This window comes from Cebidichthys violaceus, unplaced genomic scaffold (assembly GCF_023349555.1).
Source record: "Cebidichthys violaceus isolate CVI_PGR_0920_01 unplaced genomic scaffold, fCebVio1.0.p SCAF_24, whole genome shotgun sequence".
NCBI lineage: Eukaryota > Metazoa > Chordata > Actinopteri > Perciformes > Stichaeidae > Cebidichthys > Cebidichthys violaceus.
This window is the reverse complement of record NW_027176417.1, coordinates 2336346-2361454: the sequence shown is the minus strand read 5'-3', so window position 1 is coordinate 2361454 and position 25109 is coordinate 2336346. Positions and strand designations below refer to the sequence as shown.

The 25109-nt window shown below is 44.8% G+C and overlaps 1 protein-coding gene across 4 annotated transcripts in view; it reads right to left on the bottom strand.

The window, feature by feature from the left end:
- The window catches only part of atp11a (ATPase phospholipid transporting 11A), a 32906-nt gene that overhangs the window by 4545 nt on the left and 3252 nt on the right, over positions 1 to 25109 (bottom strand). The window contains exons 2-31 of one of the 4 annotated variants that reach the window (XM_068719350.1): positions 13236 to 13358; positions 12709 to 12798; positions 12452 to 12532; positions 12251 to 12358; positions 11740 to 11868; positions 11473 to 11576; positions 11329 to 11376; positions 11139 to 11203; positions 10868 to 10949; positions 10315 to 10465; positions 10026 to 10223; positions 9827 to 9940; positions 9512 to 9571; positions 9251 to 9417; positions 8987 to 9058; positions 8646 to 8719; positions 8408 to 8511; positions 7799 to 7980; positions 7167 to 7418; positions 6896 to 7073; positions 6657 to 6759; positions 6381 to 6526; positions 5916 to 5975; positions 5672 to 5799; positions 4870 to 5005; positions 4042 to 4065; positions 2230 to 2295; positions 1984 to 2087; positions 1701 to 1866; positions 760 to 853 (exon numbers count right to left, since the gene is read on the bottom strand). In XM_068719350.1, the coding sequence (XP_068575451.1) occupies positions 776 to 853; positions 1701 to 1866; positions 1984 to 2087; positions 2230 to 2295; positions 4042 to 4065; positions 4870 to 5005; positions 5672 to 5799; positions 5916 to 5975; positions 6381 to 6526; positions 6657 to 6759; positions 6896 to 7073; positions 7167 to 7418; positions 7799 to 7980; positions 8408 to 8511; positions 8646 to 8719; positions 8987 to 9058; positions 9251 to 9417; positions 9512 to 9571; positions 9827 to 9940; positions 10026 to 10223; positions 10315 to 10465; positions 10868 to 10949; positions 11139 to 11203; positions 11329 to 11376; positions 11473 to 11576; positions 11740 to 11868; positions 12251 to 12358; positions 12452 to 12532; positions 12709 to 12798; positions 13236 to 13358 (3393 nt within the window). In that variant the 3' untranslated portion in view covers positions 760 to 775. Of the gene's footprint in view, positions 1 to 452; positions 854 to 1700; positions 1867 to 1983; positions 2088 to 2229; positions 2296 to 4041; positions 4066 to 4869; positions 5006 to 5671; positions 5800 to 5915; positions 5976 to 6380; positions 6527 to 6656; positions 6760 to 6895; positions 7074 to 7166; positions 7419 to 7798; positions 7981 to 8407; positions 8512 to 8645; positions 8720 to 8986; positions 9059 to 9250; positions 9418 to 9511; positions 9572 to 9826; positions 9941 to 10025; positions 10224 to 10314; positions 10466 to 10867; positions 10950 to 11138; positions 11204 to 11328; positions 11377 to 11472; positions 11577 to 11739; positions 11869 to 12250; positions 12359 to 12451; positions 12533 to 12708; positions 12799 to 13235; positions 13359 to 25109 lie in introns of those variants that run through there. The other 3 variants (XM_068719349.1, XM_068719348.1, XM_068719351.1) reach the window with 3 other exon arrangements.

Here is a 25109-nt window from a genome sequence, read left to right as displayed (position 1 = left end):
CGCATACAAGAATGAGTAAATAAATACTGGAACGCCATACAGCAGCATAAACAGAGGCAAACAAAACCATGCAGATGGAAACGTGACGGATAAACATGCATGAATGTTCAGTCCGACTGCGTGTCGAGCCTTCTGGCTCTGCGGCGAAGGCTGAAATGTGTCACTAGAGGGCGCCAGAGCTCCATGTAAAGAATCACCCAACAGCATGTGAGCGCTTCAGTCGATACCTGGAGGGATTATTAGATCTTAGAGCTTTCAAGACCCTCACGCACACTCACACTACACCCATGTGTTAGTCAGGTAAAACTGTCAAATCTGTGAAACTTCTCACCACGGCAAAGTAAACCCCATCACTGCAGGATGTTAACGTCACCCACCGTTACCATTACACACACACACACACACACGGTAGCAGGGTGTGTGTTTTACCGTGCTGAAGCCCTCTAGGTTTCTGTGACAGCTATTCCATCTAGTAAGGTGACAGAGCTCTGGTAGGTCAGGGCCCTCTCAGACCCTCTATTATCCTTCTCACGCTGTGGACACACACACACACACACACACACACACACACACACACGCATACAACATTAAAACACACACAATCTAACATCATCACTGGCATGCAATCAGACAAACAAAAGAGTCACTTCATGCAAAACAGCAGCAGGGAGAATGTAAGAGGATACAAAAAAAAAAGGAAAAAAGAGAGGAAGAGGGATTGTATTCAGGTTACAGACGGGAGGAAAGGCAGAGGGTCACCTCTGGGAGGGCTGGGTTAGAAACTCATTCTGCTGGAAGTCTGAGACAGCATAAAGATGGTGGAGGGCTCGGAGGCGAGGCACCGACGCTTAATCTGCCACGGAGGAGAACCAGAGGGAGGAGAGGATGGAGGGAGGAACCAGGAAGTCAGAGGACGGAGGGAAGTGGGAGGAGGGAGAGTTAAAGCTCTGAAGATCTGATCAAAATGCCACGTGACATTTACAGACGTGAGAACGTAAAGCCATATCTGGAGAGGGCTCGGGAGGCTGCTCATTAGCTCTCCACCACCACAGTCATAAGGAAGGTGAAGAGAAGAAGTTCAAACCTCACTGCAAACAGTTTGAAAACAAACCCATTTAACAGGCTACTGCAAACCAGGGTTGATAGAAATCCAAATTTATTTTGGATAAAGATAATTCTCTTTTTTTTTTAAATTAATAAATAAAGGAGAAGCACTGCACACAGACAGGCAGAGAGGCTTATTGACTTACATCCAACAGAGTGGGGACGTAGCCAAAACCAGCGTACATCTGCTGACCCACAGTCACCAGTTAGACATTTCACACACACACACACACACACACACACACACACACACACACACTCACACACAGTCAATAAACAGTATTATATGTGTGTCTAGAAAGCTTTAAACAGATATCGAATTTGATTTAGACCACTTTCAATGTTGCCAACGTCTAGTTCTTTGCAAAGTTTAGAGGTAAATGTGCTAAATTGATTTATGAAACACGACCAGCAGAGGGCACTGTTTTACCTGAGCTTGAAGGAAAAGATTCGATTAGTAATTATTCCCAGAACAATGTAATTCATTTGACAAATAGACATTTAGATTTAAAAATAGCCCTATTATTCAATCATGGATGCAATTCTAAAAAAGTTCTCATATGGTCGACGGTAAATATGTACAAGTATGCGCCCACCTGTATGCGTTCAGTCGTGGTGGGCCACAGCGTCCTGCAGATGACCTTCTTCACCACATCTGGCAGCAGACTGGCTGTTATCAGAAGGATTATGCTGAGCCAGGCCGGACCACTGGACAACATCTGCATGAACACATAGTACATCCTCTGGTAGTTGAGGAAAGGCCTGGAGGAGAGGAGAGGAGGCAGCCAAATGAAGAGAATAAATGTATTTTTTCTCAGTAGCTTATTAGGTTTCAGGCTGTTACATTAAATCATACATTATCTATCTACGTTAGCTTACCAGATGATTCCTCCCCACAGCAGAGAGAAGACCACAAAGAAAATCAGCGAGCCCCAGATGACAAAATGGTTGATCCAGGTCCAGTAATGAGTATCTAGAGCCAACTACAGGAGAGAGGGGAGAGCTGAGAGAGCAAACCTTCCACCTGTCAAACGCCACAGCTCACTCTAATGATACCGGCTTAATCCAGCCTCGCTCTGGTGCTTCTGTGAGTGCAGACACTGCGTAGACTGAATGTGTGGTTACCTTGAATGTAACAGTGAAGACCAGCACAGTGAAGACGAGCGTTCCAAATGTCCAGTTTCCAAACATCTGCAGAGGCAAACAACAGAGGCTGTTAGTGACGGCGATTTCTGTTCTTGTTAAGTAAAATCATATTCGAGGCCCCTCTACGGGCCTGGTGTTGATGTGGGACACAGATAAACTAAAGTACAGGTACTCAATAAGGAATCAATCAATCAAACAGATGGCAGGGAGCTCAGACGGCAACATTCAGGTGAAGAATAGATTGTCAGATTCCTGATGGGTGGGAAACAGGTGAGATGAGGGGACTTAAATACAACCAGAAGCAGTGACGTGATCTCTACTCAGATTTGGAAGGAAACCTTTTTGTGTTACTTTACAGCAAAAAAAAGTAAACTTTGTTATCGCAATTGAACTTAAAACTCTTCTGGGAAGCGCAGAAAGTGAAGGAGCAATATAAAAATCTATTTCAGCTGATGAGAAAGGCTCTCTGCTCTTTATGATCGAAGGCTACAGGGTTTATGGGAAATGTGGTCTTAATTATTAATAGCGTAGCTCACAATGCTATTGACATAAGACAGATAGTATTGCTATCTTTACAGAAATTATAAAAGGGTGTTTTTCCATAATAATCCTGACAGAATAGGATTAAGATGATCACAGGATCAAAGGCGAGCCCAAAATGTTCTTTCAAAGCAACACTTAGATCAGTAATTATGACTTAACTAAAAAAGCATTAATATATATCACAGTTTCCTTAAATGTCCTTAATCCGTGAGAAAGAATTAGAGATGTGAAGTATCAATAAATTAGGAAAAAAGAACATAAAGACAAGCATGAAGAGAGAAAAATTAAGCTTTTGAAAGCCACCTGAAGATGTGGTGGTTGTAATGATGATGTGATGGTGATTCATGAAATCAGTTATGACTTATAAACAGACTTTACGTTACTTTGTAACCCCAGACTGTGGTCCCATTATAAGGTATCCAAAGAATCAAGGATAAACAATAAAGCATGTTTGGATAGCTATTATTAAAAGTAGGATTACAGAGATATGATAACAGTGAGGCACTTGATTGGTCCTGGACTTTGTTTCTCATGGAATCTGGGAATGAATAGTGACACTTAATAATGGAGGTTGGTCAATCAACCAGGACCCTTCCAAAAAATGACATATAATTCACATTAACTGGACACATGTCAGTGTTTTGTGTCTTTAACCTGTAAAAGCCCTTGGTGCCACAAAACAGATCTGTTCTGGTGTTTTGCTGTGTAGCTGTTGACGTACGCAAATGCACCTGATTCCCTTCTACTTTCTGTAAATCTATAAGAAACGATCGCTCTCTGTTATTTCTTTACAAATAAGCCTATAAATAGTCCTGATGGCTCAGAGAGTAACCGCAAATGTGACAATGTTCTTCTGCTCTAAAGGGAGAATTAGATTAGAAAGATGACTGAACGTCTCAAATGTCATGTAATGGAAGTAATGCAACTCTTTCTCTCCATTCATTTATCCCCTGCTTTTAACTGAAGTTGTCACACACACACACACACACACACACACACACACACACACACACACACACGATGCACACAGAATGTAGAGCGTTGGATTATTAACACCTGGACACATGAGCATGGGTCACTATACAGACGCCGACAGTTGATGTGTCTACAGCAAGCACTACCGGCTGCACATGAGATGAACGGTGAATGGAGGACGAGAGGTTTAGTATCAGGCTGTGTGACGGGACCAAACAGGAAATTGGAAACTGAAACTAGGGAGGGATGACAGAGAGACAGGGACAGGCTTACCATCTGTGTGTTGGTTGTCATTAGCTGGGAGGAGGAAAGAGAAGCAAAAAAGAAAAAGCAACACAAAGGTAAGAGGAAGAGGAAGAGAGAGAGAAGAGGAGAAGGCCAGAAGAAGGAAATCATAAGAAAATAAACAACAGTTTTGTGGCTGGAGAAGAATAAAAATTCAAATGCATAAAACAAGTGAAACAAAGCAACTCAAAGCAGTGGTCACTGTGAGAGCAGAAACAAACAGAGAAACAGAGAAAGATGGAAACCCGCCATGCTGTCGCTTCTTGGATGTGAATGGGAGAACGTTTATCATCCTTTAAAGTTCATACCAACAGGTGTAAGTCCACCTGCACCGTCTTTCTTTTTAATTGACTAACCTACAAGTTAGACCTCTTTAAGTCCTGAGTTTAAATGACAACACAAAATCTAAAAGCTGAAAATGAATCTATCAGATGCTCCACAGTACCTGTGTGATGAGAAAGGTGAGAATAAGCTTTAAACCACAAAGAACAATATTCTTTGTTTATATGTATTAGTAAACTTAAAACATCTTAAAGACACTGAAAAAGCCAAATGAAAAGCAGCAAATTAGATGTGATAGACGTGTTTTGTAGCGAACTGCATCACGACAAATCATAATAGTACTTAATCAAAAACTAAATATGTTATATTAAAGCATGCAGCCCACAATTTGATGTACATTAAAACATTTATGGGTTTCTCTTACAAACTGTACGAAACAAATTAAGGTGCAAAAATTAAGACATTAAGCAGCCTGTAGATGTTCTCTTGTCCAAGACTGAGCATAAGGAGCCGTCTTTGACGCGTGGGTGTTACCTGTCCGTTGCTGGTGAAGGTGGTGTTGTCAAACAGGAAGTAGCAGCCGAAGAACATCACGAAGGCGTCGTACACACCCAGGATAGTCCAGTATATGAAGATGGGCCAGCGCAGCAACGAGTTCTTAGCAATATCTCTGAAGACAAACACGAGATAATAATAGACGGTATGAATGACTCATGTTGACTACCTCTCATTTGAATCAATACCACATTAGCTGCCTTTGGGAGGACCTTAACCAGAAATGACTGTCATAAAATATTCTAATTAGATTTAGCTTTCAAATGCAATCATTCATGAATACATCGCTGATATAGGCGCCTTATGAACACTGAAATACGAAATGACCTGAGAAGAGTTATGTGCCCTCAGAAGTCTTGTTGTTTGTGACAAAATTCGATTTAGAGAGTCACACAAAGAGAAAAGGAAGAATTCAGACTGTCATGTGAATCCTCAAGTTTTCTATTTTTAAATATTTGAGCTCTGACTAAACTGAACCCAATCAAACCCAGTTAAAGTGGGAGGTTTCTGCGCTCCAAGGCCTGATCTGATTGCATTGAGCAAATGTCTGATGTACTCTTCTGCTTTTTAAAATACCTCAATCTTCTGCTATCGCCTCTGAAATGTATTCATGCGTTACTTTTGCTTGTGAGGTTCAAGTGAACAGTGTGTTTGTCGGGGGACATGGAGGAGGTCAATAAACCCCAGCCATGCTGCAGCCATGTACAGGAAGTCAGCAGATTAAGAAAAGAGCAGCAGGTAACCGTTTCACATCACAGACGGACTAGACAACGACACCAACCTATAGAGAGACGGGTCCTTGCTCAGGATGTCCATGTTAATGTGCTGCTCGATCAGACTGTAGAGCAGAATGGGCAGCGAGGTGAAGCTGATGTTGTACAGAGTCAAGTAAGCTGTATCGTACAGCGGCTGGTGAGATGAGCAGAGAGCATTCAGCATTATTTCACTTCTTATGATTGTTTATTTTGTGTACTTGTAAGTGTGTGTGTGTGTGTGTGTGTGTGTCTGTGTGTGTGTGTACCTACCTGTTGTGAGAAGCCACAGAAGAACTGGTAGAGGAACTGGGGGAAGATGAAACAGACATTCTGGGAGAAGAAGGAAAAGAAATGAGAGATAAATGCAGGATCAAATTGAAGTGTTTTATTTGTTTGTTGCAAGTTCTTGCTGAAGCTTGCGGACATTAAAAACATGCAACTTAAAAGATTATAGGATGGATAGAATTCAACTTAGTTTAAGTTGAATTCAAGAAAGAAAATCAATTGAGATAAATGTGGATATTGGCACTAGTTTTACTGTAATTAATTAGATATTTATTAATGCCGACTTAAATTTTGTCTTCAAAATGTTTTGAAAAATTCACTTAAAAGTTCCACCTATCCCAAAAGTACCACAACTAGACACAAAACATCAGTAACAAAAGAACTACCCTAAACTGAGTTTATAAACTGACACACACACACACACACACATGAAATGAGCAGACAGACTACCTTGTAGAAGAAGTATTGCACGAGTTCAGAGATGCGTATGTAGTAATAGTGTCCATGGACGAGCAGGATCTTCTTGAGGTGTTTGAACTTTGGGATGGCGTAGTCGCTGTTCCTCACCGCCTGACGACCCTCCTTACCCATGATGCCTTGAGACGCACATAAAGGATTCATTGCACACATGTACGGTTTGAAGTAACATGACAGTCAGTGAGGTTAAGGTGCTGACTTTCACGGGGATGTAGCGTGTTAGTTTCGCGATGTCTAAATAGTACTGACCGATGCCGACGTGGGCCTCTAGGATCATGCTGACGTCGTTTGCTCCGTCTCCAATGGCCAGCGTGATCGGGTGCTCCTTGGAGGCTTTGATCAGCTTCACGATCTAGAACATACGAGGAAAGAGAGCCCTTTAACTCCTTACAGCAGCTTAGCAGATCGCCACAAAGCATCGCTTATATGTCATTTAAGAAGAGTGAAAACGGTCCCACTCGTTCGGATTGACGCCTGTGTCTTTGTACCTGGGCTTTTTGGAGCGGCGCCATTCGACAGCAGAGCACGGCGCTGCAGTTGCGGCAGATTTCTAGGAAGATCTCTTTGTAGTTCCCTGAGTTGGAGTCCTCCTGGGCGGGCCTCATCACCGCAGAGAGGGTGGCTCCGTCGATGATCAGACCGTAGTCAGTACAGTCACCTGATAAACTGGACAAACAGGAGACCTGTCAAATACAGGACAGCTTCTTCTCATTTGAAAGTATTTAAAGCATGTAACAGGTTGTTGTTGTTTTTTCTCACCCAGAGAAGGAGTCCCTGGTCATGCCTACATGCTGCCTCAGCACGGTCCTGCTCAGGTCAAACAGGACGTCGTGAAGGCTCTGCTCCTCAGTGCGCTTGGTGGTCAGCTCCAGGATCTGGGTGTTGCGGCGAAACAGCTTGCTGGCGTAGCAGGTAGCGGCCGCCGTCTCCATCTTGTCACCGGTCAGCACCCACACCTTCATACCCGCCTGGTGGAGGGACTCAATGGTGTCCGCCGCTTTTTCCTGGAGCCTGGCGCGCAGGACAGTAGGAAAAGCACAGACAAAGAAAGAGAACATTTTAGTGACCCAGAAGTACGCATTAGGAGATCAAATCAACAGTATCACAATACTTGGATCATTTTCGTTCCGCTTCTTTCTGCACAGTTGACTCGTGTTAACAACCGCTCTAAAGGCTGCACTGTAATTGCTTTAGTAGCAATCGGAGGGTTGAACTGCCTCTTGTCCTCACTCTCAGAAGTGGGGCAGCACTTGTCAAGGCAGCAGCACGCACAGAATAAAGAGTTAGCGTTTTGAAGTGCAGACATTTAGATCCAAAAAGGGAAAGCGTGGTGGTAATAATAGACTGGGTTTCTATGTAACAAGCAGCAAAAAGTACAAGAGATCCTCTACCTGTCCTCCACAGCAGTTGCTCCCAGCAGTATCAGGTCTTTCTCGATGATGTCGTAGGCCTCGGCCAGTCGTTTGTCTCGGTCCTGTAGTGCCAGCTTGGCCCCGTTCAGCAGGTGGCAAACCTCCTGGTACTGCTCGGGAGTCAGAGGCCGATAGGCAACACAGAGTGTCCTCAGACCCTCCTGGAGGGGAGGAGGGAGTCAAACTGGGTGAGGCTGGGACATCAAGGAAGCATCAACCGATAACATTCACTTCTTCTTACAGCTTACATTGCTTGAGTTTGGGCTCTGGATGTGAGTGTGAGGTGTGTGGGCAGCTACTGCTCTTTCCATTTGAACCTCATCAGCACAACGGCCACATACTGAAGATCTTTCTGTTCGCACTGAAACCTACGATTAATCTACAGCAAGGTATTTATGGAATTCATCTTAAAGGGTTAACTTTCAATCAACCCGTTATATTCATTAGTCCATTTTGCAAGATGAATCTTGGGAATAATGTTCCAAGAGAAAAGTACTTTCATAAATCTATAGTAGTAAATTATAGTGTGTGTGTGTGTCTGTGTGTGTGTGTGTGTGTGTGTGTGTGTGTGTGTGTGTGTGCTCTCACCACTGCGTTGTGCTCCACCCGAGCTTTGACCTGATCCACCTTGCCTGATATAACCCTGGGGAAGATGGAGGAGTCTGCACCTTTACAGAACAGATAGAGCTCACCTGCTCACACACACACACACACACACACACACACACACACACACACACACACGGAAAAAAGAAGTGTGTGAGAAAGAATCCATGGACATAAACCTAATCATACACATGCATATTCACAGTTTGACGTGTATTACCAGTGCTGGACCTGACAATGACGCTCATCCTCCGTCTGACTGAGTCGAATGTCAAAACCTCCAGCAGCTGAAACCTAGAAAAAAATAAAACACACAAACATTAAAATAATCCTGTGGATAAGTTAAAACTAAGGTGAGCAGTGACACGAGCAGGCGGAAGGACAAAAAACATTAGAGTGCAATAAAAGAAGGATCGGATTAATTATTAATTAGTAATAAAAACAATAATTAGAAGTACTATATGCGCTGTAACTAACTTCTAAAATAAGGAAAAGCTGATGGAAGAATTGTTGCAGCGGCTTTAAGAGATAAACAGCTTTATCCTAAAGGGACACACTCACCTCTCAATCTCATCCTCCCTGTTCAAGATCTCCATGTGACTGTCCTTCAGTCTTAGATAGGTGAAACCGAGTCTGAGGCACAAAGCAAAGCACCATTGTTTGAATTTGAGTGACATAACTTAATGTGTGTATGTGAGTGAAAACCATGAAAAGACAGAAAAACAAAATGTTTCTAAATGTGCTATGTGTGCTCAGATGGGTTTGTTCACAAATTTCTGATTATCACCGACATTGCGTGTGTGTGTGTGTGTGTGTGTGCTCCACCTCTTCATGCCCTCCACCAGCGCCACCTCGTCTGGAGATGAGGAGATGTAGAAGGAAGTGGACTTGCCCTGGTGGATGCCGTGCTTGATCCCGTCCACCGTCTCCTCCTCCTTCACCTGCACCGTGTGGCACAAACACAGCGCCCGGAAAAACAGCTCCTCGTGCTCCTGCAGAGGACGGACGACACAGTGTTACCCTCACACGCACACACACACACACACACACACAAACAAATACACTCACAACTGAGGATATGCTCACCCTGGCCCCGGGACCTGGCGATGTGTCAATCATGTCCATACCTGTTGCACCAGGCATCACCTAGTACACAAAAACACAAATGAAGAACATTTAAATAAGAGAGGACGTGTGTCTAAAATATAGTACATTCACAATTACAACATAAGAGCGATCAGAGTAAGAACGTAGAAATAAAAGCTGAGCCAAAAATGTTAAGTATGTATGACAGGTGTGCAAAACCACATGAATGGAAAATAGTGGATCAAAGAGCATCATTAGCAATAATTGATACAAGATGACAAAATAAATAATCACAAAGGTCCATCGGGTTGTTACCTGTCCGTTACAGATAGCGTCAGGTACATAGACGTGTCCGTCCACACAGCACTCGATGAACTCCATGTTGTTCTCCGTCAGAGTCCCTGTCTTGTCTGTGAACACGTACTCCACCTGAACAGAGAGCGGGATTCGGGTTACAGCCCGATACGTCTCCACGTGACTTCTCTGCGTTTTCGTTCCAGGTGTTCTTCGCTACCTGCCCCAGCTCCTCGTTCAGGTCCGACGTGTTGACCACGGCTCGCTCCCCCAGCTCCTCGTCGAACATCTCATCGTCCCACATGATGAAATAGGAGCCCAGGAACTTCTGCATCTCCACCGTGACGTACATGGAGACTGGGATGATGTAGTTGAACAGAACCATGAAGGCCAAGAAGTCTGTGAACGCCCTGATCACCTGAGGAAGAGGATGAGGAGAAGGTTAAGAGGGGATGAAGAATCGTTTTTAATTGTATTCCAGATTGAGGGATTATAATTAACAGACTCACGATGTGTCTCTGTCTCTCTGCTTCCGTCCTGTCGTTGTACCAGGGCTCGTCTCTGTTGGGGTCGGCCTGCCACACATATTTCAGCACCGTGTTGATGAGCGCCTTGCTGATGAGGATGCACAGGTAGACCACCAGGTAGGCATTCATCGACCTGCAGAGGGAGACAACAAGAGGCCACATTAACACAAAGAACACCTCTAGTCCACACACAGAAGTCTGGCACAGAAAAGAGACTGGATTCGATTGTAACACGCTGCTCGTCAGAATAGATAACAGTATAAACGGGAACAGCTCACACAAGGCATTTACTCAGAGCCAAGTCCATTTTGGCAAAAGGAAGACAAATGCAATTCCGAGGATTAATAAGGCCCACACTGTTGCCAAGCGTAAATGTAATCCACCTCCAGTCAGTCATATCTACAGGCCATCTGGATACAAGACGCATGTCAGCGCCAGATGGAAGGAAAGTGATGCAGTCAGTGAAGAGACGGTTGGGTGAAAGATATAAGTGATAACCTTTGCAAGTGTATAACATGTATATGTGAGAGCCTACTTTTCCACTGCAGAGCGTTTCTGAGTCTTGGACTGGTAGTTGAGAGCCATCTTGGTTTCCATACCGGTGTAGATGGCCACCGCTGAAAAGGAGGCAGAGAGGAATGTTCGCTCTTTGACTACACAACTCATCTCAACAAGGTACTTTTACTACATTTGTCCCAAGCTTTCAAGGAAGACAGTGAGAATCAGTTGAAAGCTCTGGAAAAAGCTAGTTTGTTCACTCATAGATGAATACTTTTCATAAATACTTTAACTTCTGGTGATATTACCATAGATGTACTCAGTGTTCTTGAGCGTGGCTCCTCTGAGCAGCAGGTTTTCTGATCCTAACGGCCTGAAAAACAGACAACAGCTCATTGTTACACACTGTTTGATCGCTCTGATTGTGAAAGTGCTGCAGCTGTATTCTTTTCCTCTTTGAAGAAAATTCAGAATCTCTTCAAATCAAAATAACAGTACCTGGCCACCGGTTCATTGTCCATGTAGACGTTGATACGGCCAACAAATCTGTGTAGAAGAGACGTAACAGGAAAGAAGACGTGTTTCAGACATTTGTCAAGTGTTTTTCAGGTGTGTGTGTGTGTGTGCGTGTGTTGTACTGACTTGTACAGGTCCGGCTGCGGTTGTTCACATTCTATGGTAGCGTGGATGGAGTCCACCTCCTTCTCAGTGTTGTAAGCCTTCGTGTCCTGAACCGCATAGTATGTCTAGAGAGGAGAGAACGGAGACCTTTGCAATGAAAACTGTCCGCCTTAACTTGAGGGAAGCAAGATTCAGGTTGGATGAAGCGAGCTAACCGGTCTGTACATTAACACACACACACACACACACACACACACACACACACACACACACACACACTGTACACACCTTGTGGCTGCTCTCTCCGTCCAGACTGGCTGTAGTAACAAAGCAGGTCCCGTCATCTCGAGAGGAAGAAAGAAGGATGAGGTCGCAGGGAAAAGTCTCGTTTTCTTTCACCGAGACGACATCTCCAACCTGAGACGCAGACAGAGGAGAGGCGTCTTATTTCTGATTTAATTACACCGCGTCTGGAACTCCTAGATGTAGCGTCTTCAAGGATGTCGCTCATCCCGTTAGTATTGCTCATGCAGTTTCTGCCAAAGCAGTTTGCCTAACAAGCTAACCTTCTGCTTCACCACCTGTAAACCTCTCAAGTTCAGCCAACAGTCGCGAACATTTGTTCTCTCGCGGAACATTTGATCCCTGAAACAGATCCTCTGCATCTGTTATTTTCGCTGCAATTTCACATCACATAACATACATTAATATAACAGACTATAAAAGCGGAATTGCTCTCAAATCCCTCGGCATGAGCCAATAAAAAAATCACCAGTGATTCATCCCGTGGCACACGTACCCTGAGCTTGCGACTTTGTTTGCGGACCACTTTCCCGTGCTGCACCACGTGGACGGGACAGTGGTTGACAGAGTTGTCCGCTTTGTGTCTCAACCAGTCCTCATAGCCCTGACGGAGAGAAACACAAGAGGGCGGGACGTAAAGGCCGCTGTGGTGGAATTGTGTCAATCAAAGCGGTGGTGAAAACCCTCCGGGTCTCACCTGTTTGATGGCGGTGACGGTGATGACAAAGAAGAGCGGCAGCCCGCTGGTGATGGGACTGGTGGGAGTGTCGATGATCAGCTGGAGGGACACGCACAGACACTTAGTATAAGAATACATCAGAATGACAGACAGCTTTATAAAGGGGGGACTAAGTAAAAACTGACATTGGATAAAACTTGTTTTCTTCATGTAAAGTGGATTACGTGAAAGCTTTATTATCATCATTATTATTAATTAAAGAGCAAAGCGTTTACCTGGACCAGAAATATGATGAGAAAGTAGAAGTTGGCGACTCTCCTGAACTGCTCGAACATATTCTTCGGGACGAAGTTCCAAAATGTGTACTGGAAGACATGAGACGGTTCAGTCAGGACGACGCAAATCTGTTATCAGAAGCTCTAGAGCTGAAATTTAGTGGGAACAAGAACGTCCAAACAGCAACATGAAGACAATATGTGGCTTCTTGCTTGCAGGAATCAAATGCCGATAAGGGTCGGAATGAATTAGAGGATAAGATGCTGTATAATTGATTTGGCCATGAGTAGACTTTACATATAATCCAGCATCACAGAACAAACATTCATCTATATATAGAGCCATGAAGACTGGAAAGACAGAACAAGATTGTCAACAGACCACTGACCGACAGATTCATGTTAATAATTTAGATGTTGAGAGAGTCCCATTATCCACTCTTTCCAATAACTGTGTCCTATTACCAAGAATACCTCCCTCACACTCTATGCTTTGCTACTCCAGTGTGTTTTCATCTTTCGCTGACCTTCGAGGAGACTATTCTGTTGTCGGGGAATCTCTGCTGTATGAAGGCCTCCGCTCCCGGAGGAGGCTCCTTGTGTCCGATGTAAATCGTCCTGCTGTCCACCCAGTTCTCCTCACCAACACACTGCGGGGGGGGGGGTTAGAAGGTATGTTCAGTTTGGGTCAGTGGGTGACTCTTACATTCTTCATGGGAGATGAATACATGTATGACGGACCAATCAATACACTCCTCCACACTGATAACAGAACGCTGCGTGACACACTGACACAGACGTTTACAGAGAGCCAGATGAATGAGTAACTTCTCCGTGAATGAGAGCTTTTGTTGCCAAGGATACACTGACTTGCATGTGACTCAGACTGGAATGCAGATTACATACACACACACACACACACACAGGTGCTCACACACACGGACTGAGTGAGACACCTGAAAGCGTTTCGTCGTTTGACATCGCTCTGTTTTTAGCTCTCATTTTCCTGCTGCTGCTCCACAATATGACAGATTATTTAAAGAAGAACTAATAGATGTTAGACTGGAGAGGCTAGGGTGGTATTCTAATACTCCAGTTAAACGTGAAACATGCAAGTGAGCTATTTGAGCTTCAAGTATTTCAGGCAGGACTGAACTTGTCCTGGATTCACACACTAGCACCATCTCCATGCAGCCCATTAAACCTGGGTATTTTCTCAAATGTCTGTGGACAAGAAACGACTTCAAGACAGATGGAACCCCGACCTGAGGGCTTTCTTGTCACAACAGGCCGCGGCCATCTTTAAGCACCTGGTGATTTTGAACAGCAGTGACCAGAATGAGGGGCTGAACTCCAAACACGCCTAATCCTCTCCCTCTGTCGCCTCGCTCTCTCTCAGCCATGAAACATCTTTCTACAAATGTCCAACGGCGGCCGTCAATTGCAACTAACGAACCTGGCGAAAGTCGTTTAATTCATCCTTAAATAGTCTGTCTACAAGCACACACACACACACACACACACACACACACACACACACACACACACACACACACACACACACACACACATTCACACGGGCTAATGAGAGGTGACAGTAATCTGTGGCTGGTGAATGAGATTGAGTGTCAAAGGGGCTGCATGGCCCAGTTTCCACACACTCTCTCCGTCTGCCTTTCTCACACACACACACACACACACACACACACACACACACACACACACACACACACACACACACACACACACACACACACACACAGTAACAGGTCAACTCACTGCTCTAAGATTACCTTGTTTAAGATGGAGCGCTATTTATAGCCTGTGACCTCCAACTATTTATGGAATAAAGAGGAAATGACAAACGGATAAAGATGTATTTATTTGAGGCAAACATTCAGTGTATCAGAAGTACTTCCCTGTCTTCACCGCCCTCTTCTTTACCTTTTCGAAGGCCAGTATTGATGCTGTCTGGACACTGAACCAACATCACATCCATCACATCTGAGAGGGTTCTTACTGACTGACTGAGGAGAGGAATATCAGTTAGCATGGAGAGCCTGCCAACTCCGTGGCCCACACAGCGTTATTGTTCCTCCTCTTCTCTCCCACCTGCCGGCTCCGTCTGCTTCACTCGACACGTTTCTTACACACTTCCCGTTAGCCGCCTGCATATGAACCGAGCCGTAAACATACAGGAACACACCAGATCAATTTACTGTACATTAGGGAGACGCTACTAATTGTTGGGAACTCGTAACGTAAAGGCAAATAGAAGACAAACCAAAGACAAACTTTCATATGTGGTTTTGGTTATGTGTTGACTGTCTTATTGGTAAAGTTTGTGATTTTTTTATGGTTGGTTGACTATGATGTAATCACTTTTGTGCCTTTGTCATGTAGACCTGGGCTATAATCCAATGTGACATACATGTGTTGATCTCTTCCATTTTGATCCTTATTGCAGCTTTATTGGTTTCCTCACCTCTTCCCTCTCCGTCTCTCACCACAGCCTGGATGGCCTCGAAGCAGACAACCTCTCTCCTATCGATTACGTTTAGCTTTCATCCGGATTCAGGCTTTTTATATGAAAGCCTCTCTGTTTCTAATCAAATAAAACAGCATCTTCACAAAATAAAAGCACGGCTTATAAAATAAAACTGCCCGGGCCTTTCAGCCGCTTGGATGTAACGGGAGACTTTGGGCTATTCTGGAGCCTGATAATCACTTTTGGCGGCGTTTCGTGTTACAGGACGCGGCGGGTTTCAGGGGCGTATTTATAGTTGGAAGGGAAACATTTGTGGTCAGGAGAGAGGGATGGAGAGAGCTCGCAGGCTTTGTTTCTGTCTGTCCCACTCTGCACCCACATACATTTTCCTTTAAGCCACATTAGTAGAAAGCACAGGGAGCCTTTCAGGGATCTCACACACACACACACACACACACACACACACACACACACACACACACACACAGGCAAATGCACCCTGCAACATCAAACATGTATGAGAGCAGGTAAGAACAATGAATGTTACCTCTGTAGTCACTGGTCCACAGGATATATTTAGTCCAGCAGATTTGCTTTTCTTGTGGACTGTGTGGTGTGTGTGTGTGTGTGTGTGTGTGTGTGTGTGTGTGTGCGTGTGTGTGTTACTGTTACTGACAGCATACATGTAAATTACCACAACTGCATTGGTAGGATCTAGGTTTTTTAGGCTGACGTTTAAAGGAAGTTTGAGAGCCTGACTGTACAAACAGAAGCACAGAGGACTCCTGCTGTTTTAAAGAAGTGAAACTAACACTTTCACTGTTATTTTAAAATGCGTTACATCTTTTTAACTGACTCCTATGTCAAAATTGCCTCACTATATAAAATGTTTACTTGAAGTGTGTCAAATAACTTGGTGATTTAAAGATAGCACTGCTTATTCCCACAGGACCTGCACACAGCATTACAGAGCAAACTGAAGCTCCACTGTGATCAGGATCGGGGGAGCGTTTCGTAAACAGGAAGAGCTGGACTCACCCACCCACACACACCCACACACACTCACACACACACACACACACACACACACACTTCCTGAAACAAGCAGCTGCCCACCCCCCAAACTGCCACCCGACCCACCAGAGACACAGAGATGCCGTCCTGATCAAACAGAAGACTTTGAAGACAGGTGGTCTGCTATTAACCTGAAGTGAAACGATGTTGTAACTATGTACCGTTTCCTCTAAAATCAAATCTGAAATTAGACAAATTGTGTCATGACTGTGAGTTGAAGTTGGCTCATGCATGAGAAAAAAATTGAACTATTTTTTTTTTTTACTGGCGGATTCGCGGGCCACATAAAATGAGGTGGCGGGCCGGGCCTTGAGTTTGACACCCCTGCTCTAAACTTTCCCTTTTCGATTCGATGAGGCTCAGTTCTATGTTTGTGAGCCGGGCGAACACAGACGCATCCATTAAAACCCCATTATTACACGTGACTCACAGATTGACATGACTTCGACACACATCAACAACATTGCAGAGCACAGGTAAAGCAATATAAACCATAACATACATACATCAGAGGATATGTGAAAGTATTTTTTTGTGAAAATCTGTCATTTAAAACTATCAAATTAGTTCAGTCTCTGCAAAAACTGTAGTTATTGCGGCACGATGCCTGGCAAGTAAAGATAACATTTACAGAAAAACTGCCAGCAGGAAGGAAGAATCACTGCAACACACACACACACACACACACACACACACACACACACACACACACACACACACGGCTATTGTTTGCCTGCAGCTTTAAAGGCTGAGCTGTTGTTCGACTGATGACCAAAGTGTTTTATCTCCCGCTGCAACAGGCGGCGCTGCAAATAAGTCTCAACGAAAGCCACGGACAACAACCTGCTCTCTGCGATACAGACACACACACACACACACACACACACACACACACACACACACACACACACACACACACACATACACAGACACACGCACACACACACACTTTCACATGTAAATACTGTGTCATATATCAGGGTTGCATGTGCAAACATGATTAGAATACATGGACACATGCTGCAGGAGCGTGTGTTATCCCTCTGCTGCCACTGAGCAGCGGAGATAAGAGAAATCCTGTCCCCTTCACTAAATCATTAGGCATTAAAAACAGACATATAATGTGTGTGTTTGTGTGTGTGTGTGTGGGCCTGTTGACTACTGCTCTTGAGATTACGTTTGGGCTAAAAGGGTGAAAGGGATGAATAAATGCAGGGGTGTGGAGATTGTGGCAGTCCCTCCGTTTATTCTCAGTACGTAGAAGAGCAGAGCATTTCCAAAAGTCACCACTTTCTCCACCGCTGCTCCCAGTGGACTCAAAGTTTAAAAACGGCACTAGGGCAGGTTGAAAACAGCAGCCGACGCGTACTATCTATATGCACAGGGGCGAGCTTGTGCCTTATGTGAGCTGATGATCCCGGGAGAAGATGACTGACTGCAGCGGTACACACTGCAGAGAGCTGATGCGGAGGATCAAAGACGTATCGTGCATATTGGGAGAAACGTCCCGATATCTGTGTGCGTTACCTGAGTCACAGATTAAAATACCAGCTGTGCTCCCCATCTGTCACCCTGTCGCTCAGCCTCACACCGGCCAGCAGGCCAGACCCAAATGAGATCATGATAAACCCTCATCATCCACCTTCAGTTTAAAAAAAAAACTGTTGTGTGTTGTTGTGTGGAGGGAAAACAGAAAGCCACTCTGGCATTACCAGAGATGAGACAGAATACTAATCAGTTAAAACCAAGCCAGCCTATAAAGCATGTGTGTGTGTGTGTGTGTGTGTGTGTGTGTGTGTGTCTCTGGAGGATTTAGTGATCTGACCCCTCTAGTCCTCACTGTTTTGTAACCATCCGACCACACACACACACACACACACACACACACACACACACACACACACACACACACACACACACACTGATCACATGAGAGCACTGCTGGTGTTAATCAGAGCCAGTGAGACTTTAGGAGTCAGCTTTGTACAGGTGGTACGTGTGTGTGTGTGTGTGTGTGTGTGTGTGTGTGTGTGTGTGTGTTTCTGTGTGAGCTGATATTATCATAACGCTACACCTGCATGTCCTCACAAGCCCACATATCTGAAGAGAAGACAGTTAAAAGAAGGGCAAGTACAACAAAACCAAGGAAGGATGAAACAGAGAGGAGGCCCTGCAGTTTGTTTGATGAAAGATGTAAATAAAGTTTATTTTGTATTGTGTAACTGAAATACTAGTTATACTATTAATGTCAATATTCATGTTATTGCACTGAGACTACTGCTATTTATCATCAGGTTACTGTCACTACTTCTGTTTCTATTACAACCACTACAGCGCCTCCTCTTCCTCCTTTTACCACGACTGAAATCATATCAACGCTTCGACTTACTGCTCCTCCTTTTACTACTGATATGTTTACTTGGCCTACATTCACTGCACTACCTTCAGTTAGGATGTGGGAGTGGCGGTGGGAGAGACTGTGCCTCTTTGGATTGAATACACCGGTGCAGTGAGCTGCTTGGTGATGATAAGGATCAACGTGGCTCGATACTGTGAAGATTTGACAATATCGGAGCATAAACAGCAGGGCTGCCTACTCTCTGGAGATCATCTAACACAGATCTCCACCTGCTTCCATTAGCTATGTGGGTCAGCGGAGTGTCTGCTGGTTCGGCATAATAAACAGCGTAAATAATATCATCTATTATTAACGAGCACTTGTTGTGCCTGATTATACAGTTCCTGTAGACTCTGTGTTTATTAGTTCTCGGAGCGGTGGCGCGCTTTCTTCAGGTTCCATCTCGTCTACAGATCCATGTCTGGAAACTCTGTGGTTTTATCTCACCTACACACACCACTCCCACAGGACCCGCCCCTTCCTGCTGAATCACTGCTCCTCTCTTTGGCAAACTATTGAAGCTGGGAGAGGAGCGACCTTCTGACCTTCTGTCAGCTATACAGGGAACTTCATTAGCCTGGTTCTCCCACAGCAGATCCTCAGCAGGGAACTACTTTACCGCACGACTTCTAGCTCTAGATTCAACTTTTACCACTTCGATGACCCGAATCACACACGACTACAAAACACCCGAGCTATTTCATTCTCCTCCGTAGCAGCACTCAAAGCTACTAATGGCATTTGCTTGCTGTAAGCTGCTGTAAGCGGTCACTGCACTCGATGATGGAGGAGAGATGCGAGGCGGGAGGCAGACGGGCTAATAGGCTAACCGCCGAGCCGCTCCTCAGAGCTGCATAGAAGGCCGTTGTTGTGCATTTCCTGCGGATAAACACAGGCCATTCTTTGGATGTCGAAGGGGGAATCGACTTAGACGCTGTTCATACTCGCTTCATTGTGTGTGCCGCTGAGCGCATGTGAGAGGGAGGGGCTGCCGACGGTCACGTGGTCCCCCATGACTTCACCTAATGCTGCATTCTGGTCACATGAAATAAATGTGGTGAAAGTCACAACTTGGGAGCTTTCTGTCTGAAGTCAGTAAGTTCCCGTGTTGTTGCTCATTATGAAGCTGAGGCGGACGGTGCTTTTAAGTGCGATCATTTCTATCGCACACACACATTCAGCACACGTGTTTGAATCTTTGCTCTTTGTCTCTCGTTATTCTGCTAAATACCAAAGATTCAGCTGACTCACAAACATCACGTGGAAAACAGTCTGACTCAGACTCCATCTCCCCAGCGTTCCAAACTAATCAAACCAACAAACATGACGTTTGAAAATGAATACACCCAATTCCAACACTCAATAAAAGATCATTTTCATCTGGAACGAAGTGACTTCCCTTCAGGAAACTCTTTCTTTCTCTGTTTGTGCGCCCGGGTCACACTAAGTGACTGCATTGATCTGTGGACGCTCGGCTCGCTTTAAATAACTCCAACTCTGCCACTGAATGGGCGGTAACACCACTCAGCTTTCGCAGGCGTCCTGAAGAACAAATATCAAATATTTTGTGGGTAGAGAAAACGATTTTTTTGTGCAGGATATGGTCTGGATGATAACTTCAAAAAAAAGAAAGAAAGAAGCATCAATTAACTGAAAACCAATGCACAGACGCTGCAGAGAGTTACTACACTCAGGTCTGTCCATTAAATATGAATGACACTGTTAGCTTAGCTTAGCACAAAGACCGGAGGCAGGGGTCAGTCTGGCTCTGTCCAGACGTAAAGCACCTCAGCTGCTGCAGGTCTAAGATTGCCCTTTCATATTTAAAACGTGTGTTTTTACCTGGCGTCTGACTCGACTCATCCGCCCACAAAGCACTTTACGGGAAGAAGCCGTAATGCATTCGTATTGCTGGTAACAACCTTCATTACGTGAGTTCGTTTTCCTCGGGGTGACAGTCCCATTAGCTCTGGTAGTGAACACGTGTTTCACATCCCTCTGATAGTGCTCTCACTTCCTGCTGTAAAGCAATGCTGCCTACTCGTCTCCGAGGAGCTCAGAGAAAAGCACCAAAATGCTTTTAATAGTTTCAATCTTCCTCCTGCGTGTTTATTTCCAAACTTTTCAAACGTCTCTCTCCTCCTCGTTAATGGGAGCACTCGTCGGTCCTCCCTAATGTCTGTCCTGTGGGGACACTGCTGCTTAGTGGTGCTCATTACACTGTCTGTGTTGCCGGTAATCATTAGCACACTTCACACACAAACACCGAAGACTCAACATGAAGGCCGTGTCGACCGTGTAGTAGAGTACTTCACACTGCTCACGGAACATCGACAATGTCATTTTGAAACTACAGCGTCCGCGTCACATGATCCACTCAGCTGCCTTGAGAAAGGAATACTCAAAAATAACGGTTGTCCTGATTATATTTGTATTGTCCCGTACTCTGCTTGTCTGGTCTGTTGTGTTGAATCACTGTTACATCATCGTGCTAAACAACAACAACAACAACAACAACAACAACAACACCAATGTGTTCTCTGCTTTGTGCTGTTTTTGGTTTATTTCCCTTCAGTTCTCAGTTGAGCCTCGCTCTGTTCCCGGTGTCTCGTGGTCACATGTCCCCATGAATCCTGCTGCCCTTCCATGTCACCTCACTGTGTGAGAGGGTGCAGGAGAGGAGAAAATTACTATATGGTCAGTTTGTTCTTCATTATCTCCTTGACAACTACGAGATTAACAGCCCCCTCCCTCCCCCTCTCTCTCTCTGGGCTCACTTCTACCACTGTTATCTCTCTGTTCTTTCTTTTTCCTTCTTGTCTGACTGACCCTCCTCCTCCTTTGATTCTGATGATCACATCTCAGCGGGAGGGTGAAGATCACGGGACGAACCAGAGGGATGAGGGGAACCAAACGGCATCATGTGGGCCTCATGTGAGCGGTCACGTGACGGTGGAGACGGATTCCTAGAAGTGAGATCCTCACGGCTGCCGAAGTTAAAAGAAGCGCAAGTGCAGCAGATAACTTCGACGACAGCTTCTTATCGTCCGCGACCGAAGGATCTTATTTACGGCGCCGTTAAATGCACTCGGTGTGTCGTACTGCTGCGGGGAAAAAAATAATTGAACGTGAGACAAATAATTCACTGAACAGAACGCAGTTAAAATATACACAAATGCACTTTGCGATGCACAAATCCTGGAGGAGAGCCAGCGAGCCCTGCATCTACTCCACTCCTCCCACCAGTGCTGGCCTCGGCTATTTATAAAGACGCTGCTGCTGTTGGATTTACTGTGTGTGAATCTTTAAGGCCCTTTGAAGCTTCAGAGGGAATTTACTTTACAGCCACAAAAGTTCTGCATCCTTAAAGAAAGCGGACGTTTAACGTTAATGTAGAATAGTTGACTCTCCTGCACCACAGCAACACCCATTCCACTGTAGTGGTGATCCTACTTTAAAAGCAGGAGGAACACGCATTCATTTCCATTGCCAAACAACTTCAGAAAGCAGTTTTGTTTCTGATGGGAAAAAAACCCACTTTGTGCCACTTTGCTTCTACCTTCGTTCTGTAAATCAATCCCGCCGACTTAGTGCCTAATCCGACCTGACGGCACGCGGCGTAGAAAGGACCGCTGGGTTGCAAATTTAGCGGCGGCCTCTTTTGTTTGTGCCAATTACGCTCAAATATTAATGCGGTGATTATTTATTCATGTTAAAAAGCTACACAAAGCACATTAAAAAAGGATTCGGGGTTGTCATTTGGGTTCACTTTGTGTAATGCTGCACTCAAGAGAAACATATCTATTCGACCATAGTTCCATTATTTATATTGTTGTCCTCTGCTAACCGCAGTCTTGTCATCATCTAGTCATGTGGAAACCTAAAATGAATACATCTATGAAGCCCGTTTCGGCTCTATAACGTGACTAAGATGGGGCTATGGGGATCACTTGAGCGTTCATCAGCTTCATTCCCCGCCGTGTATCATCAGCGCTTCCAGGAAATAATAACGGCGGTTTCTGTTTTGTCGCCTGGCAACAAATGCGCATTCAGGAAGAGGATCTTTTATAAGTTGCACTACAGCTTTGCCGTTCACAAGTGCTCCCTTTGGATGCCATTGAAAAGCTTTTAACTCTGCCTCAGGAGCGCCATATTCTGTAATAAATCAGCGTAGAACACACTCAAATGTCAGTGTTATTGTTAGGAAACAAAGAGGAATCACATGCGGACAGCTTTCGATGTTGTCCTCGTGCAAATAATGCTGTAAGTCTGTTAAAATGTGTCTTTTGCAGATGTTACAGAGAGGACAGCAGATTGTGCCTCAAAATCAAAGCCCAAAGAGGCTTGTTACGCAGAACTGGACCGATTTAATCCCCTTCCTGCATTTGAAAGCAGAACCTTTAATAAAGGCAGGGAAGCTAAGCTTGAAATGATTCCAGTCACTGCACCTTCTGATAAATTTTGCATTGTTGCAACTTGTCTATCCAGTAGAACTAAAAGTAGTTCTACTGGAACTACTAAGTCCTGCATTAACGGATGTGGGTGCTGCACTTTTACGAATACACAGTCTCATCACTCCGCTATAGATTCAGGATGAACACACTCTAACTGAGAGAAGGCAGAGGCAGCGGCAATACGACACAAAGTCAGGGAGAGGACGAAGCCAAAGATGGACACGACTTCACTCCGGGTGGAGCCGACCGAAGCGCGAGGGGATGTTGCTCAACCTGAACCGGAGGTTTGTCTGCCAAATGCCAATCAGCTCCAAAGGCTGCACATTTCTCCTCGGGTGTATTTATTACGGAGACAACAGCTCCCAAAGCCAACTCCTCAGAAGAGACTGGAGCTGCTGCCACAACAGAATAAAAAAACATCTCATCATAGAGCACCAAATCCATAGCTCTATATTCATGCTAGTGTCTCAAGAGTTAGGGCTGAAAGGAAGAGAGATGTCTGCAGAGTGCACCGTCAGCATTTATTAAGAGTGGGGTGAGGGGGGGGGGGGGGGTTACACTCTCACCTCCCCTCTCTTCCTCTCTCTCTGACATGAGGGCCGGGGGGAATGGTGCAGCGAGTCGACCGGCTATCACTCCCTCAGATGGGGAGAACATTACGGCGCACCTCTCAGCACTTTCACCGGCAGCACCGGAGCAACGTTATCACGATGGCCCGGGTTCAAACAGCTCTCTCTCTCTCTCTCTCTCTCTCTCTCTCTCTCTTCGGATAGAGGCCTCCATGCTCCATTAACCCCGGGCGATCCATCATCTGTCCGCTTGTTCAACGGGGCTGTAATACACCGTTAATGTCACCGACACTGAAGCAACCCCGCGATGGAGCTCACACTCCTCAGCCGGTGCCGTTTGGGCAAAGTGAGGAGGAGAGAACCGCTTTTAAGATAGTAATACATTTATGTATCAGCAGATGGGACCGTTTAAAAAGCAGCTTCAGGGAGCCAAAACTAAATAAAAACATTTGAAATAAGTAATATTTTGTCCCACCGACAGCACAAAAAATCAAAATATTTGATATCAAACACATGTGATGAGCTGAAACCAGTGTTTGGTTTTGATAATAAATAACCCCTATACATCATATACATTGACCGGATGTAGGTTTATAGATGCAAATGAACATTGTAAATACACTGGATGTATTTGTAGATTATATTGTCATCTTATTAGAAAATGTCTAATGTTTGATTTACTAATAATCTTCGTCTAAAGTGCCAAAAAATATAAAAACAATAAAGTGAAATGTGACTAAAGTAACCAAATACAAGGCAGTGCTGAATGTGACTGAGAAGTGAAGCAGCAGCCAGTCAGGCGGTGAAACAATCCAAAGAGCGGGCGGCTTAGAGAGACGCAGTAAATCCTCCAGGTAAAGAGGCTAACCTGCTGCTCTCTGTGGATTGTGGGCAGTATGGACGGACAGGTGTTAAATGATTAGCAGGAGGCTGAGAGGAAACCTGCCCCACACACACACACACACACACACACACACACACACACACACACACAGGAACACGCTTCAAAAGATACAGCTTCACAACAATATGGATATCCTTCAAAATAAAGCACCTGAGAAGGAACTGTAAGGAATTCTATTGATAAGGAAATCAAGCTGTAATCCTGCAGTCTTGTGGACATTTTGGGGGACGGAAATGTCCCCACATGATGAATAATGAAGCCCTAAGAACAATCCTTCCTGGATCAAAGTGCTGCCTGTTTGTTTTATGATTGGACTTTTACTTTCACATTACATCATTGTTAGTAATACTAGTCGACACCGTGGTTAGTAATTAAACCCGTGACCTCGTGGCACCCCTGGACCCCCCCCCCCCCTCCCTGCTGTGCGATGATCCCATAAGAAGCCACACAGACGTCAGCCCACATTATCAGCCAGTCCGCTTATGAATTATTGACAACCAGACAGAGCCAGGGA